At 41.7% G+C, this 18,851-nt stretch overlaps 3 protein-coding genes across 8 annotated transcripts; 2 read left to right on the top strand and 1 right to left on the bottom strand.

Moving 5' to 3' along the window:
* Window positions 1–1,190: 1,190 nt before the first annotated feature.
* plaua (plasminogen activator, urokinase a) lies at window positions 1,191–4,417 on the bottom strand. 2 transcript variants are annotated; one of them, XM_029834948.1, is made up of 11 exons: window positions 4,283–4,417; window positions 3,739–3,831; window positions 3,614–3,668; window positions 3,389–3,527; window positions 3,230–3,312; window positions 3,106–3,150; window positions 2,848–3,022; window positions 2,277–2,422; window positions 2,061–2,201; window positions 1,825–1,970; window positions 1,191–1,606 (listed from the first exon to the last, which is right to left on the bottom strand). In XM_029834948.1, the coding sequence occupies exons 2-11, from the start codon at window positions 3,787–3,789 to the stop codon at window positions 1,412–1,414; spliced, it is 1,176 nt and encodes a 391-aa protein (XP_029690808.1). In that variant the 5' UTR covers window positions 3,790–3,831; window positions 4,283–4,417; the 3' UTR covers window positions 1,191–1,411. The 2 variants fall into 2 exon arrangements, with proteins under 2 accessions (XP_029690808.1, XP_011601698.1); XM_011603396.2 differs by having other exon boundaries at window positions 1,192–1,606; window positions 3,389–3,533; window positions 4,283–4,416.
* Window positions 4,418–6,649: 2,232 nt separating this feature from the next.
* Window positions 6,650–12,493, top strand: LOC101068225 (inhibitor of nuclear factor kappa-B kinase subunit alpha-like). 3 transcript variants are annotated; one of them, XM_011603394.2, is made up of 22 exons: window positions 6,650–6,925; window positions 7,319–7,426; window positions 7,519–7,613; window positions 7,700–7,817; window positions 7,904–7,973; window positions 8,213–8,301; window positions 8,416–8,505; window positions 8,593–8,717; window positions 8,818–8,925; window positions 9,005–9,140; window positions 9,419–9,619; window positions 9,705–9,807; window positions 9,918–10,041; window positions 10,104–10,255; window positions 10,332–10,393; window positions 10,483–10,592; window positions 10,776–10,825; window positions 11,003–11,111; window positions 11,203–11,350; window positions 11,432–11,481; window positions 11,582–11,681; window positions 11,751–12,493. In XM_011603394.2, the coding sequence occupies exons 2-22, from the start codon at window positions 7,319–7,321 to the stop codon at window positions 11,799–11,801; spliced, it is 2,199 nt and encodes a 732-aa protein (XP_011601696.1). In that variant the 5' UTR covers window positions 6,650–6,925; the 3' UTR covers window positions 11,802–12,493. The 3 variants fall into 3 exon arrangements, with proteins under 3 accessions (XP_011601696.1, XP_011601695.1, XP_011601697.1); XM_011603393.2 differs by having other exon boundaries at window positions 7,289–7,426; XM_011603395.2 differs by lacking the exons at window positions 6,650–6,925; window positions 7,319–7,426 and having other exon boundaries at window positions 7,700–7,824.
* A 225-nt stretch (window positions 12,494–12,718) lies between these two features.
* Window positions 12,719–18,202, top strand: erlin1 (ER lipid raft associated 1). Of its 3 annotated transcripts, none has more exons than XM_003964154.3 (12): window positions 12,719–12,798; window positions 13,565–13,693; window positions 14,171–14,252; window positions 14,509–14,555; window positions 14,642–14,703; window positions 14,780–14,905; window positions 15,295–15,368; window positions 15,543–15,601; window positions 15,717–15,808; window positions 15,891–15,980; window positions 16,053–16,132; window positions 16,520–18,202. In XM_003964154.3, the coding sequence occupies exons 2-12, from the start codon at window positions 13,581–13,583 to the stop codon at window positions 16,709–16,711; spliced, it is 1,017 nt and encodes a 338-aa protein (XP_003964203.1). In that variant the 5' UTR covers window positions 12,719–12,798; window positions 13,565–13,580; the 3' UTR covers window positions 16,712–18,202. The 3 variants fall into 3 exon arrangements, with proteins under 3 accessions (XP_003964203.1, XP_011601694.1, XP_029690815.1); XM_011603392.2 differs by lacking the exon at window positions 12,719–12,798 and adding an exon at window positions 12,816–13,013; XM_029834955.1 differs by lacking the exon at window positions 12,719–12,798 and adding an exon at window positions 12,816–13,022.
* Window positions 18,203–18,851: the final 649 nt, after the last annotated feature.

The following is an 18,851-nucleotide window of genomic DNA, read 5'->3' as shown; positions in this document are numbered from 1 at the left end:
AGTAACCAAGAGGGGAACGACAGCGTCTGATTGGTTGCAGCGATTCTGCTAGGAAACATCTGTATATGCGGAACTGTCCAAACAGATGTTGATGGAGAGCAGTGCAGCAGGTTGCTTTCAGAGCTCCTTGGTTGTGCGTTCAGGATTGACACAACGACCGGTGGAATTTGGCTGTTGGCTGCAGCGGTGTAGTCAGACGAAGGTATTTGTTGTTATTGTTTGCTATGGGAAACACATATATCACGTTATATTATACTATATTCCATGGTCCTGGAAGGATGTGAGCCAAAGGACAATTGAAAATGCAATTTTCACGAGACTGTTTGAGTCGCATCGTTGCTCAATTAGACGCCGAGTAAAGAAACTATTCGAGCTGAGGAGCGCCCCCTGCAGGAGAGTAACTCCCTGTGGGAGGACACCAGCTTCCTAAAAGTTTGCTGCACTGGCAGGAGAAAAAAAAGAGTAGAAAACCAGAATATGTCATAAACCTGTTTAATTTGGCCAGATCAGCTCCTTCATGCGACAGACGAACACTTTATGAGTCTCGTGTGAGGAAACTCATTTTATCATTTTAAAGGATTTCACAACTCATTTTTCCTTTATTAAAAAGTAATGCCATAATAAAAAGAGATTGAAGTGGGGGAGGTCGAGAAAAATCGGTTCCTTAAACTATATTTAGATAACTCAGAGTCACTTTAACGGATACATAAACTGAACAGTTGCAGTGTGAGGTATTCATTCACTTTCTGCGTTCTAGCTGTTTACCCTTCACCTCTATGGTTGATTTTGAATGGAAAATAAAAGTTTTGCGGTAGTTGTGACCTTTAAATGAGACCATCGATTCACCATTTTTGTTGTAGCTTATCCTGTTGTTTGCAACTTTACACACCTCTATGGAATGGCTCCTCTGTAATTTAGACTTATGCTGTCCATTTTATGACGTCATCCTTCTTCCTGTGATGATACATACACGCGTATTCTGTAGGTTCTTTTAGGTAAAACGTCTCCACTTTGGTGCAGAACTGTATTTTTGCTGCGTCTGCTGCTGACGTGTTCAGCGTCGACACGTCTTATCTTGTAGCATCCTCCAGTGGTCAAATGTGACAATGACGTTCGTTGTTTTTAGAACGAGACAGAGACGTACAGTAGCTACTGCAATCAGACTGAGGATAAAGGATCATAAAAATTGTGACAATTCCATTTAAATATTTTTATTGTTAAAAAAATAGGAGTAGGACCAGGCATAAATATGATGTAATTTTAGCACATTTCTTCATATATGCAGTAAAAAACAATATATATATATATATATATTTCAATAAATATTAAATTGAAGCTACAGCAATTCCTTGTGAAACTAAACTACAAGATTCTACAAAACTGTTGTCAGTGAAATGGGACACCCAGGCCTTCACTTCTCGGGGTACATCAGTCCCTTTGTGTACTCAGAGAGACCTGTTTCATCTGCAATCCACTTGTTGTAATTGGTGACTTGTGTGTAAACCCCTGGTTTGTTCTTCTTGGCACACTCGTCGCCCCAGCTTACCACCCCGAACAGAAACATCCGGCCCGCGGCTTCACACACCAGTGGACCACCGGAGTCACCCTGTGAACACGCATTGAAATAAAGAATCCTGAATAAGAATGATTGTACCTTAATATAGTTAAAAATACATCAGGCACTGAGGTTGCTAAGAGATATACATCAAGGACGCACCAAGGTTACACCAGCAAAACGTGACATTGGCTTGGTAAAAGGCTAAAATTAATATAAGCATATAAACACGCATGACAGTCGTGGTAAAGACTTTGTCCCAAGCTTACACTGCAGGAATCAGTGGTCCAGTCGGGGCTCCCAGCACAAAGCATGTTGTCAGTGATTCTTTTTCCATAGTATGAGGGGCTCTGACAGAGCGAGTGGGAGATCAGCTTCACCTCAGTTTTCTTCAGGTACTGGGAGTAACTCCCCTCTGAAATAAAGACACGGGATTGATGCTGACCATAATTCCAACAGCCCCAAACCCGCTGGTGAAGCTGATCGTTGATTCTGTGGTACGTACGGTAACTCTCATGGCCATATCCAGCGACGGTGCACTGAAACCCTGCAGGGAGCTGAGTGCGAAGAGGAGGAAGACACACTACTCGTGCAGATGCTGACTTTGCCGCGCAGCTCCCGTCTCTCCTTTTGATCTTCAACAGGGCTGAAATTCAAAGGCAAATACAGATCGAGCTGATCTTTATCTTTCCACTGACACATGCAGCACAGACGTACGCACCTATGTCATTATTCAAGTCGGAGCTGTCGAAATGCTGGTGGATTATCAGCTTTTCAACCAAGAAGGCCTGTTCCTTCTTTGCATTGGTTTCATTGATGGCCTTCTTCCCCAGGTGTACCGAGAGCTGTCGGATGTCGGTGGCGTCGCTGAACAAATATCAGAGGGAAAATATTTCAGATCTGCAGAAGATCTGCAGAAGAACTGAATGACCGAATGTCGGGAATTCCAGCGTCTGTGGATTGTTGTCGACCTGCTTGTGCTTCAACGTGCTCGATTCAAGTTTTTCGTCTGTGTTTATTATAGTTATTATAGTTTAACATTTTTAAGTAAAAGCATCTTTTTTCTAATTTCATTTGGAATTAAATGAATAGATGTGTTTGTTAAAAGTTGCATTTCCAATATAGAGGTGTTACATATATCAAAGGGAAATAAACTGTAAATAAACAAAATCAGAAAAGAGAACTTGAGGCTTTTTTTTCTCAATCATTCTAATAATCGGCAGGGAACGGAAAGGAGGATTAACGAGAAATACAGCAGCGGCAGAAGGCAAGGGTGTTTTTGGATGTCTCACCCATCGTCGAAACAGTGGGCAGCAGTAACAACCCAGCAAGGCGAGATGAGAGAACCACCACAAAGGGAACGCTGGCCAAAGATCGCTGCGATCCAGGGGTGTGACTCTACATCTGCGAAAGAGCCGTTCACGATTTTGTTGGTCCTCTGTTCTTGCCTCTCACCACATGACAGCGCTGCAAAGACACCCAGGATGAGTTCAGAGAAGAGAAGAGCGGAAGAAAAACCAAAAACAACACCCAGAACCACTCCGAACTACCTGTATCCAGTGCAACAGGTCGTGGGGGTACGGTTGTTTTGGGGCCTGTGATGGAGCAGAAGCAGAGATCAGAACACAGCTCCACATGAAACACTCACTTTCTTTCATCATCAGTCAGGCTTACACATGGGAACAACACAGAATTCCCACACGATTCTTCTTCCCCTTCGGACGTAACACCAGGGTCTCCCGCTCTGGTCAGGATTTCTAGGATTGGTTGAGAACGTCAGTAAACACATCATCTTTAGACCTAGATTATTGTGGGTGGTGAGCCGAACCCTACCTGCAGTAGTTGTGGTCACCGATCCCATTCGAATCCCCCCATGGGTTAAAGACGTTCCTCCAGTTCAGGCACCGTCTGCCCCCCAATGATTTGGAAACGTCTCCTGTGTAGCTGCTTCGTTCTCCCGGCCAGCACGTTTCTGTTGCTGCACACAGCCTCATTTTAAAAGCAGCTCTCATCGGCGTGAGAGTGGGGAAAAAAAGCAGAATTTTCATTTTTACTTACGTTTGGAGGTTTCTGAGGGTTTCGGTTTATGTCTCATCCGTCTCCTTGAAAAAGCCTGAGACCAGCACAGACAAACGTCAGTCACATCCCAGACATGAAGTGATGTCCTCCAGATTTCTGCTTACCACATCGCTACAGAATGCCACAAAGATGACCAGGATGACTAACAGCTTCATCTGACTTCTTGATTTTACTTCTGCTTCCCAAAGTATTTTAGTCTGATGGGGGTTTAAAAAGAGACACATATTAGAGAACTGCAGTTAAAAGTGGCACCCAGAGCTCCTTATATGGTTTCTATCAGCAAGGTGAGAAAGAGAAATTTCTGTTCTGACGATACTTTTGCTGCATTTTGTATCTCTGCAGAAAGGAAAAAAAGGGCAGCGGGGGGGGGACTGGTGCCAGAGTGAGAGCTCTTGATGTGCTTTCTAGTGTAAACATCATCCCTATCTCTACAGTTATTAGTGCAACATTCATCCAGGTGGGTGGTTTATGTCTAGATATGCAAATAAAAAGGTCACGTCAGTGTTCTTCAACACACTATCAAGTTGATAGTTTGATTCTATTGGTGCCATATACTGCAGATTTTAGAGTGTCTTTGAGGAAACTTTAATTACTAATTAGAATTAATAAAACAATTTTGCGGAGAGTTGGAGAACAATTGTTACCTACCAGTCACGCAGCCAGTCCGAAGAAGCTCTTTACGGTTTTTTTTCCAGATGATGACTTGACTGTCCTGTTGGATGCTCTCCTGAGGTGATGCAGGACCCGGGTCTCGTGTTGTCCTGATCCGCTCGGTGGCCCCTTCATGTTTAAAAACTCTGGCTGCAAGTGGGAGGAGTTGAGGGGGATACACACACACATACACGCACACACCAATCGAGTCTTGACTAAAGATTGGGTCATGTCCTGTGACACACACGCGCTGAAAACCCACCTTGAACCACATCAACTCATCAGATATAGAATTACCCAAACTTGGTCATGTTTTTCAGTATATGTTGGGGGGAAAAAAGGTGAGAACTGAAACTAACTGAGCTTCCGTTAGTGAACGTTATGAATAGTTGCATGTCAATGACATGGCGCTGTGGGTATCGCATTTTGACATCACATGTATGTGTTCGAGAGGGCGTATGTGAATATACTACAAAATAATCCGTCTTAATGTCGCCCTACATTAACATTAATTGAGAGATATTAAGACAGTGGCTTAATATCTCTCAATTAACGTTTAGAATTTTATTGGTGCAGACTTGTGTGCGTGTTTTTAGTGTAACTAAAGGTAAACACTGATAATCTTGCTGATGTAACCATGTTCAGGGACTCATGCTTTAGTCATTAGGAGCTCGTAAAACCATAAACAGGAATGAAAATATCCGATTTGTATCCAATCTAAGGATAAACAGTTGGTCTGTATTTCTTGGATTTATTTGTTTAAATCAGAAGTCTTTTGTGACGTCAACCCTGTTTCCATTGCAGGACTGCTTCCTCAATAAGAAGCTGTGTTGTTATTGATGGGGAATTCTGCGTCTAAATTCGCCTTACTCACATTTCCTCCCTAAACACGCACAACATGGTCTAATGTTGACAATGATTCCTTATTTGTGAAACAGCTTCATCACACCATAAACACATCATCATGCAGTGGCTCCTACAGTACTCCTGCAATATCATCCTGCACTGAGACCCTCGCACGGGTCCCACCACAAGAAGATCTGTTGCAGAAATGACTGAATGTCGGGAATTCCAGCGTCTGTGGATTGTTGTCGACCTGCTTGTGCTTCAACGTGCTCGATTCAAGTTTTTCGTCTGTGTTTATTATAGTTATTATAGTTTAACATTTTTAAGTAAAAGCATCTTTTTTCTAATTTCATTTGGAATTAAATGAATAAATGTGTTTGTTAAAAGTTGCATTTCCAATATAGAGGTGTTACATACATCAAAGGGAAATAAACTGTAAATAAACGAAATCAGAAAAGAGAACTTGAGGCTTTTTTTTTCCAATTATTCTAATAATCGGCAGGGAACGGAAAGGAGGATAAACGAGAAATACCTAAGAAATGCAAAAATGATTCACACGCCTTTTAAGGGAGGATGAGAAATTTCATTCAAATTTGTTTTTTTGTTTTTCTAAAAAAAGAAATGTGGTTACCTCATTACGATAAATACATGACAACTTATATACAGTATATCTGAGCAAAAATAACCTTAGTCAAATGATCGTGAAGCATCAGGAACGATAGAGCCATTAAGAGTATTTCTCCTGCTCAAAACACATTAGGATTGGATTTTGTTCAGGTTAGGGGTAGCATACCAGCTGCAGATTAAAATAAGCATACAATATGATAAACATTTTTATCATTTTATCTTTAGTACCAAAAGAAAACTTGAACATGCAGTTGCTTTGCTTACTGTACCAAAGAGTTTGTTGTTTTTATTATCACTTTTGTAGTGAGCTAAAACCAGCACCATGAGAGAACATTTACAGAAGTGTACTTTAATATTTTGCAGATTCTACCACAGGGCATTACCACACCTAATCATCATGTCAGTTTGTAACCACTCAATCTTCTGACTTGGCTTTATATTAGTTGCTTGAGAAATCCTGAAATAACCCAGATAAGTCAAATCTCACAGAATATCAGACTATTTATACCTCAAACACATGCAGTATAACTGAAAGAAAATGTATAAGTATATTTGAAGGAATATGTGTATGCAATATAGGAGCAGAGGTTCATATAATTAAGAATATTTGAATAACTGGCCAAAGAGGGTGGACAGTGAGACATTGTATTGCTTGCTTTTTAAGTAAATCAAATAGATTACGGAAGGTACTTAACACATTTGTTATTACTGAATTCTTCAGATTTTGTTCCTGTTTTAATTGTAATATTTTGTTTGATATGGTTAATAAGCCAGCCAAACAGACGTTCTTATGGTTTCCTTTATGATACCCACAGTGAAATAACGGTGCTGGTTGTTATTATGTATCTGACCACCTGGCGGCGCTATTCTGCAGAAAGGCGGACGCGGCTTGACGCATGCGCAGAAGCAACATCGTGCCTGTAAACTTTCAGTTTTGTAGTTAGCGAGTTGACTTTCCTCCATCAGCTTACTGACGATAAATATCAAGGATATCCCTGCAACATTGGGCTCCATACTCATAGTTAATGGATTGTAAATGCTTTTATTTAATGAGAAATAACTAAGAAAACGAGTTCGTAGCCACACTGTTAGCCGGAGCCCGAAACGATGTTTTGAAATTTGACGTAAGCTAGCAGATTGTTGGTCATCTTTGACAATCTGGGCCAGGTGAGTCGATAAAGCGATGCTTTTATTTGATCCTTCGTGTTTTCAAAAGTTACATGGGTGTTGGGGAAGATTATCCAAGATTTAGCTTCCAGGGATATGCACGATGTAATCTGAGCAAAGTGCAACTGTTGCAGCTTATTAATTAGGTCGCTGTAGAAATCAGAAACCAACTTTTATATAACTTATTAAACAGCAAATTCTGTGTAAGTGCATCTATGGAGGATGTGATAATAAAAAAAATATCCCTAGTCTATGTAATACGGGTAATAGTGTAGCTCCCTACACGTGTAACCTGAGTCAATGCACATAGGTGATTGCTGTATATGTATTGCAGTAACACATTCAGTGTTTTAATAACTACAGACCACCTCAGTTGTCCAAATGCTTCAGTAGATGATGGAAAGGTTTGCACTGAAGCAGAGCCAGCTCTGTGGCTCCTGGGAGATGAAGGAGCGACTGGGAATGGGAGGATTTGGGCACGTCTACTTGTACCAGCACCTTGTAAGTTCTTTGTCTGCTAGCACAATGAAAAAAAGGAACATATGTGGCTTTTAAATATACATGTATGTTTTTACCTTTCTTTGCACGACCAGGAGTCGGGGGAAAAGATGGCAGTGAAACTTTGCCGCCTGGAGCTGAATTCCAAGAACAAAGAGCGCTGGAGCCGAGAGATACAGATCATGAAGAAGTGAGTGGGCCTCACTGGCAGTAAGAAGAAATCTTGTTTTTTTGCTACCTTACCGAACCTTTTCTGTGTGCTGGGATCTGTTATAGGCTCAAACATGGAAATGTGGTTCAAGCCAGGGAAGTCCCAGAAGAACTGACGTCAATCTCATTAAATGACTTACCCCTTTTGGCCATGGAGTACTGCTCAAGGGGGGACCTACGCAAGGTACCAAGTGGGTATTTTATAATGATAAATCATTCAGTCGTCGTCTGAACGAATTGTGTTGTTGACCTCATTTGTCCTTTATTTAGCTTTTGAACAAACCAGAAAATTGTTGTGGCCTAAAGGAGAGTGAAGTCTTCTCACTGCTTAGTGACATTGGTAATACTTTTCTCACCTTTTGAAGAGGTTAAGTGTGTGTAAGCTAATCTGTAAGCCAAACCAAATATAAGGAAGACAGATATACTTTTTCATATTAATATATTCCACTTTATTTATAAATCTGTCTTAATCGCCAGATGCTGTTGAGTCTTTCGTAGTGGAAGTTTAACAGTGAGAGAATGTTGCTTTATGAATGTCCATAATTATTTTTTATCTTTTATTGTATTTTTTAAACTTAGGTTCTGGTGTCCAGTATCTTCATGACAACAAGATCATTCACAGAGACATTAAACCGGAGAACATAGTTTTGCAGGAGGTTGATGGGAAGGTAGACAAACCGCTGTTTTAAAATTCATGCAACCTATGAAATCTGCAATATTTTTCGTAAAGGAAGGGTTTACCATTCTTATCTGCCTTGTGCTTATTTTCTGTTTTCTTCTAGCTTGTCCATAAACTCATAGATCTGGGTTATGCCAAAGACTTGGATCAGGGCAGCCTTTGCACCTCCTTTGTTGGAACCATTCAGTATCTGGTTAGCGTGGGATCACAATTGTTTCCTCAATCCTTCCTTCCTCAATCAAGCTCTGTTTATAAATCTGTGTATAAATCTGTCTTCCAGGCGCCAGAGCTGTTTGAGAATAAACCCTACACTGTAACTGTGGACTACTGGAGCTTCGGAACCGTGATCTTTGAATGCATTTGCGGCTTCCGGCCCTTTTTGCACCACATGCAGCCTGTACAGTGGTGAGTCGGGGCTGCAGCAATTCATTTCTCATTGATATTTGACAGTCAATGTTTGCATTTGAGGTTTGAAGTAGATTTATTCCCTGCTTTTTTTTTTTAGGACAAGTAAAGTGAAAAACAAAGGACCGAAAGACATCATGGCCACAGAGGACATGAATGGCGAAGTCAGATTCTCTGCACATCTCCATTATCCCAACAATCTCAGCAGGTTGGAATACAACCTACTCAGGCCAGTGTTGTGTACCAGTCCAGCCATTTTTATATTCGAACTGTGGTTGTGTTTCTAGGCCACTGCTGGAACCAGTCGAGTCTCTTCTGCAGATGCTCTTGCTGTGGGACCCTGCAGCACGTGGCGGAACAGTGGACGCTGACACAAATAAGCCGTACTGCAACACAGCACTACAGAATATTCTCAACTTGAAGGTTAACATGCTTTTTAAAAAAAAATCTCCTCTGGAGAGTTTATTGCAGTTAATATGGGACTGCAGAATAAATCAGAAATATGACATTATTAATATTATACTATTATTACATCCAATGTTACAAATTAATGCAATTCTCCCTTAACCAAGGTGCTACTGTAGCCGGAATTTGTCCAAAACCTAAATTGAATGATATATTTCAATCATTTGATTGATTTTATGTGATATTGGCTATAATGAACCACAGTAGAATGATCACATGTCAACTTGGGTGTGCAGGTGATCCATGTGTTGGACATGACATCAGCCCAGCTGCACTCACTAATTTTGGGGGCTGAGGAGAACCTGCAGTCCCTGCATCTTCGCCTCGAGGCGCAGACTCAATCACACATCCCCCCGCTGAGTCAAGAGCTGCTGCTGGAGACGGGCGTCTCCCTGGACCCACGCCGACCCCCCTCGCAGTGTCTGCCGGATGGATTGGTACACACGCACATCAGGAAGATGGCGTCTTCTGTTTCTTACATGTGGTCGAACGTAGCGTGCTCACTCTGGTGTTTGTTTTCAGCAAGGCTGCGACAGCTGCATTGTTTTCCTGTTCGATAAGAGCCTGAACAAGTACTCCGGACCACTGACTGCCAGACCTCTGCCAGACAGTGTCAACTTTATAGGTACAAAACCCTCATTATTATTATTTGAATAAGAATGTCGGCATTTTTATTGATGCATCGGGGTTTCGTTATCTCTGCTGATGTTGTGATTTTGTAAATTTGCGTCTCAGTGAGGGAGACAAAGACCCAACTACCGCTGACGGCACTGAGGAAGGTGTGGGGGGAAGCGGTCAGCTACATCTGTGGACTGAAGGAGGACTACATCCGCTTGTACAGGGGTCAGCGGGCCGCCATGTAAGTGCCCCAACACATCTCCATGTACTTGTGTGAAGTTCTTACCCTCTGTTTGTGTTTAGACTGAGCCTGCTGCGCTACAACACAAACCTCACACGCTACAAGAACCTGCTGTTCTCCCACTCACAGCAGCTCCAGGCCAAACTGGCTTTTTTTAAGACCAGTATCCAGCAAGACCTGGAGCAGTACAGCAAGCAGAGACAGACTGGAATCTGTGAGTGACTGTTACTATCAAGCATTAAAACACAGCTCCACTTCTGAGGATTCTGCCACTGATTTTTATTCTTCAGCTTCAGAAAAATTACTGAAGACCTGGCAGGAAAATCAAGAGAAGGCCGACGAGTTTATGAAGGTGGGCCTCGTAATAATTCGATAATAATAATAGTACCACGGCCCAGATTCACCTGCGCTCCTTTACACTCTACGTGTCGCTCGCTCTAGGTTGCAGATGTGGCGCATCTGGACGAAGAGATCGTGGCTGTACATTTTGAAATTGTGGAGCTGCAAAGGAGTCCGTTTGCCAGAAGACAAGTGGATGTGATGGAACAGCTGTCCGTATCTTAAGAATTGATTATTTTAAGGATATATTCATTTTGTTACAATGTTATTACAATAATAATGTTATTATGTGCACTGAAACAGAACAATCTGGGGTTTTTTTTATTTTCTGCTGCAGACTTTATTAAAAATGTGCATTTCTCCTCTAACATCGATTGATTGTCTGTCTTTCACAGGGAAGAAAAGGCGATTGAACTCTATAAGCAGCTGAAGGCTAAATGTAAAAGTGAGTGCGTGTAATGACATTATGACAAAAAAAACAACTATAATTTAAAGTGTCTTATTTTTTTCTGAAATGAATTTTTGGGGACGAAGGCGTGTGTCGTAAAGTTTTGGCTGATGGACTGAAATCAACCACAACGCTGCACTTCCAGTAATTAGATGTTTGCGTGTGCTCGTGCAGGTCCAGACCCTCCACATGGCTACAGCGACAGTTCGGACATGTTGAAGGTCATTCTCCAGATGGTTCAGAACCAAGACAGGGTGGTGAAAGACTTGTACACCCACCTGAGGTAATCCCAGCACTCGCTGTCAGACAAAGTGTGGCTCGTCCGTACGCCAGCGGCTGTCGTCCTCATCTCTCGCTGTCCGCCGCTCCCACAGCACAATCCTGGTTTGTAAGCGTCGCATCGTCGACCTGTTCCCGAAGTTGGAGACGGCGGTAACGGACATCAAAAATGCCGAGGCGGGAGTGGTGCAGATGCAGATGAAGAGGCAGAAAGAGTTCTGGTTCCTTCTCAAGATCGCTTGTGTCAGTTTAAGAAAACACTGTGAAAATGACACGTGCTTTAGTCAAACGCGTCGCTAATACAGCAACTATTTGTGTATTCAGGCTCATACCGGTTCTCCGTCACAGTCACTCACACAACAATCATGTGACGGGTAGGAAGAGAAATTCTTGTCTACTACTTATAAATCTCACATTCCAATCATTCACTGTGTGAAAAGTGACATTGAGTGGAATAATTTTCTTCCTTTTAAGTGAGAGCGTCCATCAGTTACTGGAGGAGAATGAGAATTATCTGAGTCAGCTTACCTCTCTGCTGCAAGAAACTACACGGGACCCAGAGTACAGCATCATGGTGCGTTGTGAAGGTGTGAGTGTTGTATTGCCTACTGTTATGCCATTAACACTTTCATTACATTTGTAGGAGCAGGACTGGAGCTGGACCCAGTGTGAATCGATAGGAGATCAAACCTAGACGCTGTAGAACGGACGAGCCATTGTGGGAGATCAGTCACACAATCAACTACAATATTTGAGTGCTTTCTTTCTCATTTTAAACCATGTAAATGCTATAAGAATGTATGTTAGACCAGAATCTGTTCCCAAGTGCAGCCGGGGTATATTTATTTTCCTGCTAATTTAAAAAAACAAACAAACAGTGAATGATGGAAATGCATAGCACACATATCTCAAACAATGTAGAGTTGTTATAGTTACCAAGTATTTTCTTATTTACCGGTACATTCAGGCAGCAGACCAGACACACACGGGAAATATGTGACTTTGTGTTTATTACCACTGGCAACACAGCGGTGGGAAGAGTGACGTATATTGTGTGTGTTTGCTTTATTTTTTGTACTTATTTACCCAAAAAATGATTTACCATGTTCTGCATTTATCTGTTATTCAGTCCACAGTACAGTTTTTTGTAGAGTAGTCATTTTTACATTTGTAGTTTGACGAATTATAAGAGTTAACAGTATATGGCCTACATATATATTTGGTGTCCTCTGCTTATTGTATCTATAGCATACAATCATGTGAATGGTCAAAACAAATTAGAACCTATGTAAAAAGAACATAAGCTGAATAATATGGTTGAAATGTAAATACTGTACTTGTACTCAACAGAATGTATTTAAATATCCTAATAAATTAAATAACATCAATGTTTTTTGATGTTGCGTTTAGATTCAATACGAGTATAGTAATAACTAGATGAAGTAATAATCATGCTGTTCTTGGGTTTTGAAGCTGGCTAATAAAACTTTATAACGTTATATTATCATCAACTTGTATAACAGCGATCGATTTCAACGGTGAAATCATTTTTATTAAATTTACCGCTAAACGTATCGATCGTAGGCATTCGAATTTCCCATTGTTAGTGAAGGCAGCTTGAGGAAAGGCGTGAGCGGAGGAGGGGGAGGGGTCATTGAACAGTCGTACCAGAAGCTGACTACGGGAGCGAGGTAATGCTACTACTCATCCTTAACAAGCCACCAATTTCACAGTTTTGACGCAGCTTTAAATCACTCAAGTCGGTTTCGTTGACGCCGCCAGCTACCGAGGCCAATAAGATTCAGCTTCGGGAACCAGCGGCTGATTTCCAAATCCACCCATTAATGAATGCCGTGTAGCTTGCTATCAGGCAAGCTAGCGGGGCGCTGGTGTGACAGCCTTTCCAGTAGGTCCAGTGAGTTATCTTAGATCTTTGGTGCGATTGCTGTGAGGAAAAGACGTTGCACTTATGAGTCTATACGTCTCATTGTGCTTACTGTCGAGTTACTTGTTACTTGAGAAAAGAAAGTAATTGTGCAAGCTAGCCGTGCAGGTTAGCGCTAGCCCTCTGTAGTAAATTGTGCAGCAACTGTGTCAGAATGCAGCCGACTGTAATGTTCTGTGCATTGACATTATAGTGGCCATGTGTATCCTGCAGCTACTTTTAATCACTTTAGGGGTGTAACATGCTGTCATGCCCCAGTACACTTAATATTAAGCTCCATATTCAAATTTGCCGTCAATGATTTATTTAGTTTCACAAGAGCCCCCCCCCCCCCCCCCCAAGACGATAGTTTTTGCTTTTGTATAGCTTGACATGCATAAGGAATCATTTGATCGTTCTGTTTGTTAAAACATAACTAGCAGCAGTGAAGATTTATATTCTCCTTATCTTCAATACTGAGGCATCTCTTATTTTGTGTTATTACCTAATTATATTTGTGTCTCTGCCTATAGGTGACTACTCTTAAGGATGACTATGCCACAAATATGGACCGTATTTGCTGCGATATCGGGGGTGATTGCCATCATGTTGCACTCCTCCATCCACAAGATAGAAGAAGGACACCTTGCTGTGTACTACAGGTACAACACGGACAAGCACAACTGCTCATGGCTTCTACGTTTACTTTTACACTCCGAATTGGAAAATGAACCGTCAAGATTAATGTATACTGATCTGTGCAGAGGCGTAATACCTTCAGCTATGTTGATGCTTAAGTCTTTAAGTTTAATTGATTGCTTAGTCTCATTCCAACAGTGCCATAAATTTGGGTTGGCCATTGCTCTACTGGTTTGTTCTATGGAAACAACCCGTAACACAGCTGCCTACTTACACAGCTGCCTACCAGTTCCATAGAGCACATGTCAGACTCAACAGTCAGTAACTTGATTACTTGTTTCAAACGTCACTGACCTCCACAGACAACAGGAATAGAACTTTCTGGGACTATCAGTTAAAATCAAAACTACATTCTTTAAACATCTATTTCATAATTACACCTCCTTGATACATTTTCTCTGTCTTTTCTCAGACACTGATTGGTCATTTATGTGTTTCAGGGGCGGGGCGTTGTTGACGAGTCCCAATGGTCCTGGATATCACATCATGCTGCCTTTTATTACCACCTACAGATCAGTGCAGGTAAATTTACCTTTGTGGCATCAAACATTGTCCTTTTTAGTTTTGAAGAACACCACCATGAGGTTTTGTTCAAACAATAATCGCTGGTTTTATTACACATTGACTTAATGTTCTCTTTAATGAGCGACTGAATTTCTTGGAAAATAATATCCCAACAGACGGTAAATAATCAAGCAAAAGGTTGAGAATCGCATACAATTTGTGGAAATTACATCGTCAAAATTTTAGCACAATTAGACATTTTCTGCCGTTTCAGACGACGCTCCAAACGGATGAGATCAAGAATGTGCCTTGTGGAACCAGGTCAGTGGTCTTACCAGGGTAGTTTAAACAAAAAAAAGCATTTGTCCTTAAAATCAATGTTTAACAGCTTTTGTTCTTCATTTCAGTGGCGGTGTGATGATTTATTTTGACAGGATAGAGGTTGTTAACATGCTAGTCCCCTCAGCAGGTAGGCAACTTTGTTATTCGGCTTATTGAGTAATCGTGCCTCTGAGGAGGAACTATAACGGCTCTTTTTGTTGCAGTGGTGGATATAGTCAGGAACTACACTGCTGATTATGATAAGACCCTTATTTTCAACAAGATTCACCATGAACTGAATCAGTTCTGCAGCGTGCACACGCTGCAGGAGGTCTACATCGAGCTGTTTGGTGAGTACATATTTGCAGTTGGTGTTGTATTAAAGCTGGACAGAAATGATCATTTTGGCTGTAAGAGCCAGACAGGAAGCAGGTTTGTTGCTTTGTCAGTTGCATTGTTGCATCAGTATTTATACCCAGCCCTTTTCTTTCACCAAAAACAAGTAAGGGAGCTTTTCCATAAGGATTTTTAGTTGTTTTTACAATATTTCAGGTTTAATCCCAGAAATCAGATCTCAAATTATTTGTATTTGAGCTCCAATTGCGACTCCCTTTGCTCCTCGGCTCTTGTTTATCCGATTTATTGATTACAAGTTCAAACAATAGCTGCAGCTCTGGGTCTAAAACGAAACGCTGTGGGAGTGGATGTTGCCTCACAGCTGTTCTCTCTCTACGTGCAGACATCATAGATGAGAACCTGAAAATTTCACTGCAGAAGGAGCTGAATGTAATGGCCCCTGGACTCACCATACAGGTATCTAACCACAGTTATCGTTGGGTGCCACCATGTGACCGGAGCGGTGTTTTGCATTTCACTATAGTCACAAACGCCGTCACATTTCTGACCGGTCAACTTGAGGCGGAGCATCTCTAAAGCTTATTTGCATTTTTTTTTTTAACTTTCTGTGGCGTCAACCCTCTGATAAAGGCGGTTCGTGTCACAAAGCCAAAGATCCCCGAGTCTATCAGGAGGAACTTTGAACTCATGTAAGTGTGAAAATATACTTTTTTTTTTATGGCATTTCTCCTGTAAATGAGAGATAAGGTGAGAACAAGGGGAAAGGGGAGAGACTGTGTCAGACCTTTTGTGTCCTGCATACAGGGAAGCAGAGAAGACTCGTCTGCTGATCACGACTCAGACCCAGAGAATCGTGGAAAAGGAAGCAGAAACTGAAAGGAAGCGTGCCATCATCGGTAAATCTGCTTTATTGCTCTGCAGCACATTTGTTCAGCATAATGATCTTCCTCCTGCTGTTCAAACCGATGCTTCTGACAGAGGCTCAAAAGGTGGCCCAGGTGGCCGAGATCCAGTTCCAGCAGAAGGTGATGGAGAAAGAGACCGAAAAAAGGATCTCTGAAATAGAAGGTTAGATCCCCTGTCCCATTTTCCGCCGTTGAAATTGCTAAATCGTCCACAATAATTGTCTTTTTTCCCCAGATGCTGCCTTTTTAGCGAGGGAGAAAGCGAGGGCTGATGCAGAATATTACACGGCTGCCCGATTATCTGAAGCAAACACGGTAAAAACAAAACGGTGTCGAAATCCAAACGCCTGTCAGGACAATTGTAAGCGTGTCTTATATATTTATAGCAGCGAGCCAGCCCCAGACTAGCTACATGTACATGTTTGTGTCACATTATTTAAACCAAAAAGGGTTTCCATCTTAAATTACTGCCAGTGCCCTGGACTGGCAGATTTAATAGCATCAACAGCAGCAGCGCGTCACGTGACTCCTGCAGATGCTGCTTCCTTTAAGTCACATCACATTCGTGGGTTCTGCCCCTTTTTTTCCCTATTTGTTTTAGTTTTAGACCTCAAATGTGGTTTAGGGGAGGCTTTTTTTTTTTTTTTAAGTAATAAACAACACCCAAGTTCTCAAACTAAATGTCCTTTTCTGTCCTGACAGCTGAAGTTAACCCCGGAGTACCTGGAGCTGATGAAATTCCAGGCCATTGCAGCTAACAGCAAGATCTACTTTGGCCAAGACATCCCAAACATGTTTGTAGAGGGCGGCAGTGACCACTCCAAGGCTACGCAGTTACGTAATTTGCCAAATCTTCATTCAGACTCATTGAAAGTCAAGACCCAGGGCCAGTAAGTCCACGGCTGTGCCTCTGCGAGAAGAGCCTGTTGATTTGTCTTTGTGAGGTGGAAGAATACTCGAATGAAGAGGACGAGCGTGGTAGCTTTGCAGCTAGAGGGAGGAACAACACTCTTCAGTCTTAAATTTAGGTGGTCGAGGAAGTGGGAAAGCAAGCAGACGTTTAAGCCGGGAAAGTCAGGGGAACGCTTAATTAACCTTCCAGATTTTACCAGTGCGATGCCATAACTAAAATAAAAATGCAGTAATGCCAATGGCTGGGAAGCGGCAGCAAGGAGTCGCCCTAATTTACAAGTGCTTGCAAGCAGTGTGGTGTTAAACTTTGCTGTATCCTTTTTGTATGCGACAGGAATGACTTATGAGCAGAACTAATAGAACTTCCAAAACATTCTGGTTTCCATGAACTGGAATATTGTTAGGTGACACTAATTAAACTGGTGAGCTTGTAATCCAGGTTGATCATCTCTGTGCCATCCTCTCACTAAATCACTTGTTTATTCAGTCATCAGTCTGGTTGTGGGTTTGTGTGTACTGGTTCCATACTGTCATAGTTTCAGCACAGTTCTGCCAGTGCTCGTTTCAAATTGGATAAAAATATGCAGACTTCAGATTATAGATAATAATTTCTCTGCTGTGAAGCATTCAAGGGGACATTTTTTTATTGGAAACTGAGTTAGTTGTCCTTTAAACACTAATGCAAGTTCCAAAAGGTAAAGGCAATTATTAATAATAAAGGATTTGGATACTAGTGTTGGTGTAGGAAACCGTTTGTGTTCAGTGTCTTTGATTCCTATATATTTCTATGCATTTGTATTTTAATGACTCTGATGATTGGTGATACCTGCTTGTCAACTGATAGTGCTTCAATTTTTATTACAATGATGACTGCACAGCTTTGAAAAACGTTTACTACTTCCAAGGAAATTTAACTGATTTTTGTCATTGATGCATTGAATGACACTTGTTTTCTTTATGTCAGCGTCTGAAAGTTCGAAGCCCGTCGGCGGATCGGGAACGTTTTTCCTCCAAGCCACGGCTAATGCTCGTGTTCGTGATGGGGTTTGGTGTTTGGTTTCTTAAGCGTTTGGGTTTTACAGACTTTTGAGCCTTAATAGTGGGTCACCCTCGAGATAAACGCCCGGTGCATCTAAACAAAGCTCCTTCTGAGCGGAACTGTGAGACTTTTGCACGGTCAGACTGGACCGTGCTGCCTCATAGACTCGCTGTGATGGACGGAGCTAGCGGCGGTCACTGGCAGTGTTTAGGAAATGCGATGTTTACTTGACCTCTGAATGGCCGTCTCAAGAATTTGGTTTGGTGGCGGGTTTAAATAAAGACGGCAAAGTAGGGCAATGGATCAGATGTGAACATTTTTTGTACAATCTGTGAAATCGGTGCATTATCTTATTTGAAATGGTTTATGCAAAAAAAAAAAAATGTTTTCAAGTTTTGACAACAATCTGATGTAGAATAAAACCTATTTTGGTATTTCTGTCTCTTCCTGTGTTGACATGGGGATTTTTTTAAAGCATTTTCTGCTTTAAATAGTGGATAGAGGACATACTGGTTTAAACGGCTTTTTTGTTGGGATAAATACATGCAGTGTGTCGAGGTGCCAACAGGGGGCGCTCCAGCCCAATTGTAAACCCATGCCAAATCTATACAGAGAATTTTGATCCTTAATGAATTAATGGCTCATTACAGGTTTGCTTAGGATCATGTGACATGATGTAAAGCTGTCAATAAACTGCAAATGCAGGGGGCTTATTAAAGCCGGACTGTGCAATGCCTGTTTGTCACAAATGCAATTTAAAAGGACAACAAGCTCAGCTTTGAGGCACTTTTAAGTCCAAATGTACACAATTTTGAATAAAGGGCTTAGAACTTGTTAGCTAGTTCCTTGTTTAGACTTTTGGGTGACTGCAGCAACACATGTAACCCACATAATGTGTTTCATTAGAAAAACAAGAGAGGCAGTTGTTGAGAAGTTGTTTAGACATCCTCAAGATTGACCGCAGCTCCTGCCCCTGAACGCAGCCCGTCAGCTGCTCACAAAGGCTTTTGCAGTGTGAGACACGGCCCGTATCACCGGATGAAGGATCATCTCCCCCTCTCATCCTCACTCAGACCTCTGTCC

The sequence above is a fragment of the Takifugu rubripes genome, chromosome 4 (genome assembly GCF_901000725.2).
Source record: "Takifugu rubripes chromosome 4, fTakRub1.2, whole genome shotgun sequence".
In the NCBI taxonomy this organism is placed as follows: domain Eukaryota; kingdom Metazoa; phylum Chordata; class Actinopteri; order Tetraodontiformes; family Tetraodontidae; genus Takifugu; species Takifugu rubripes.
Note: the sequence above shows the minus strand (reverse complement) of the source record. Positions and strands in the feature narration are given on the sequence as shown.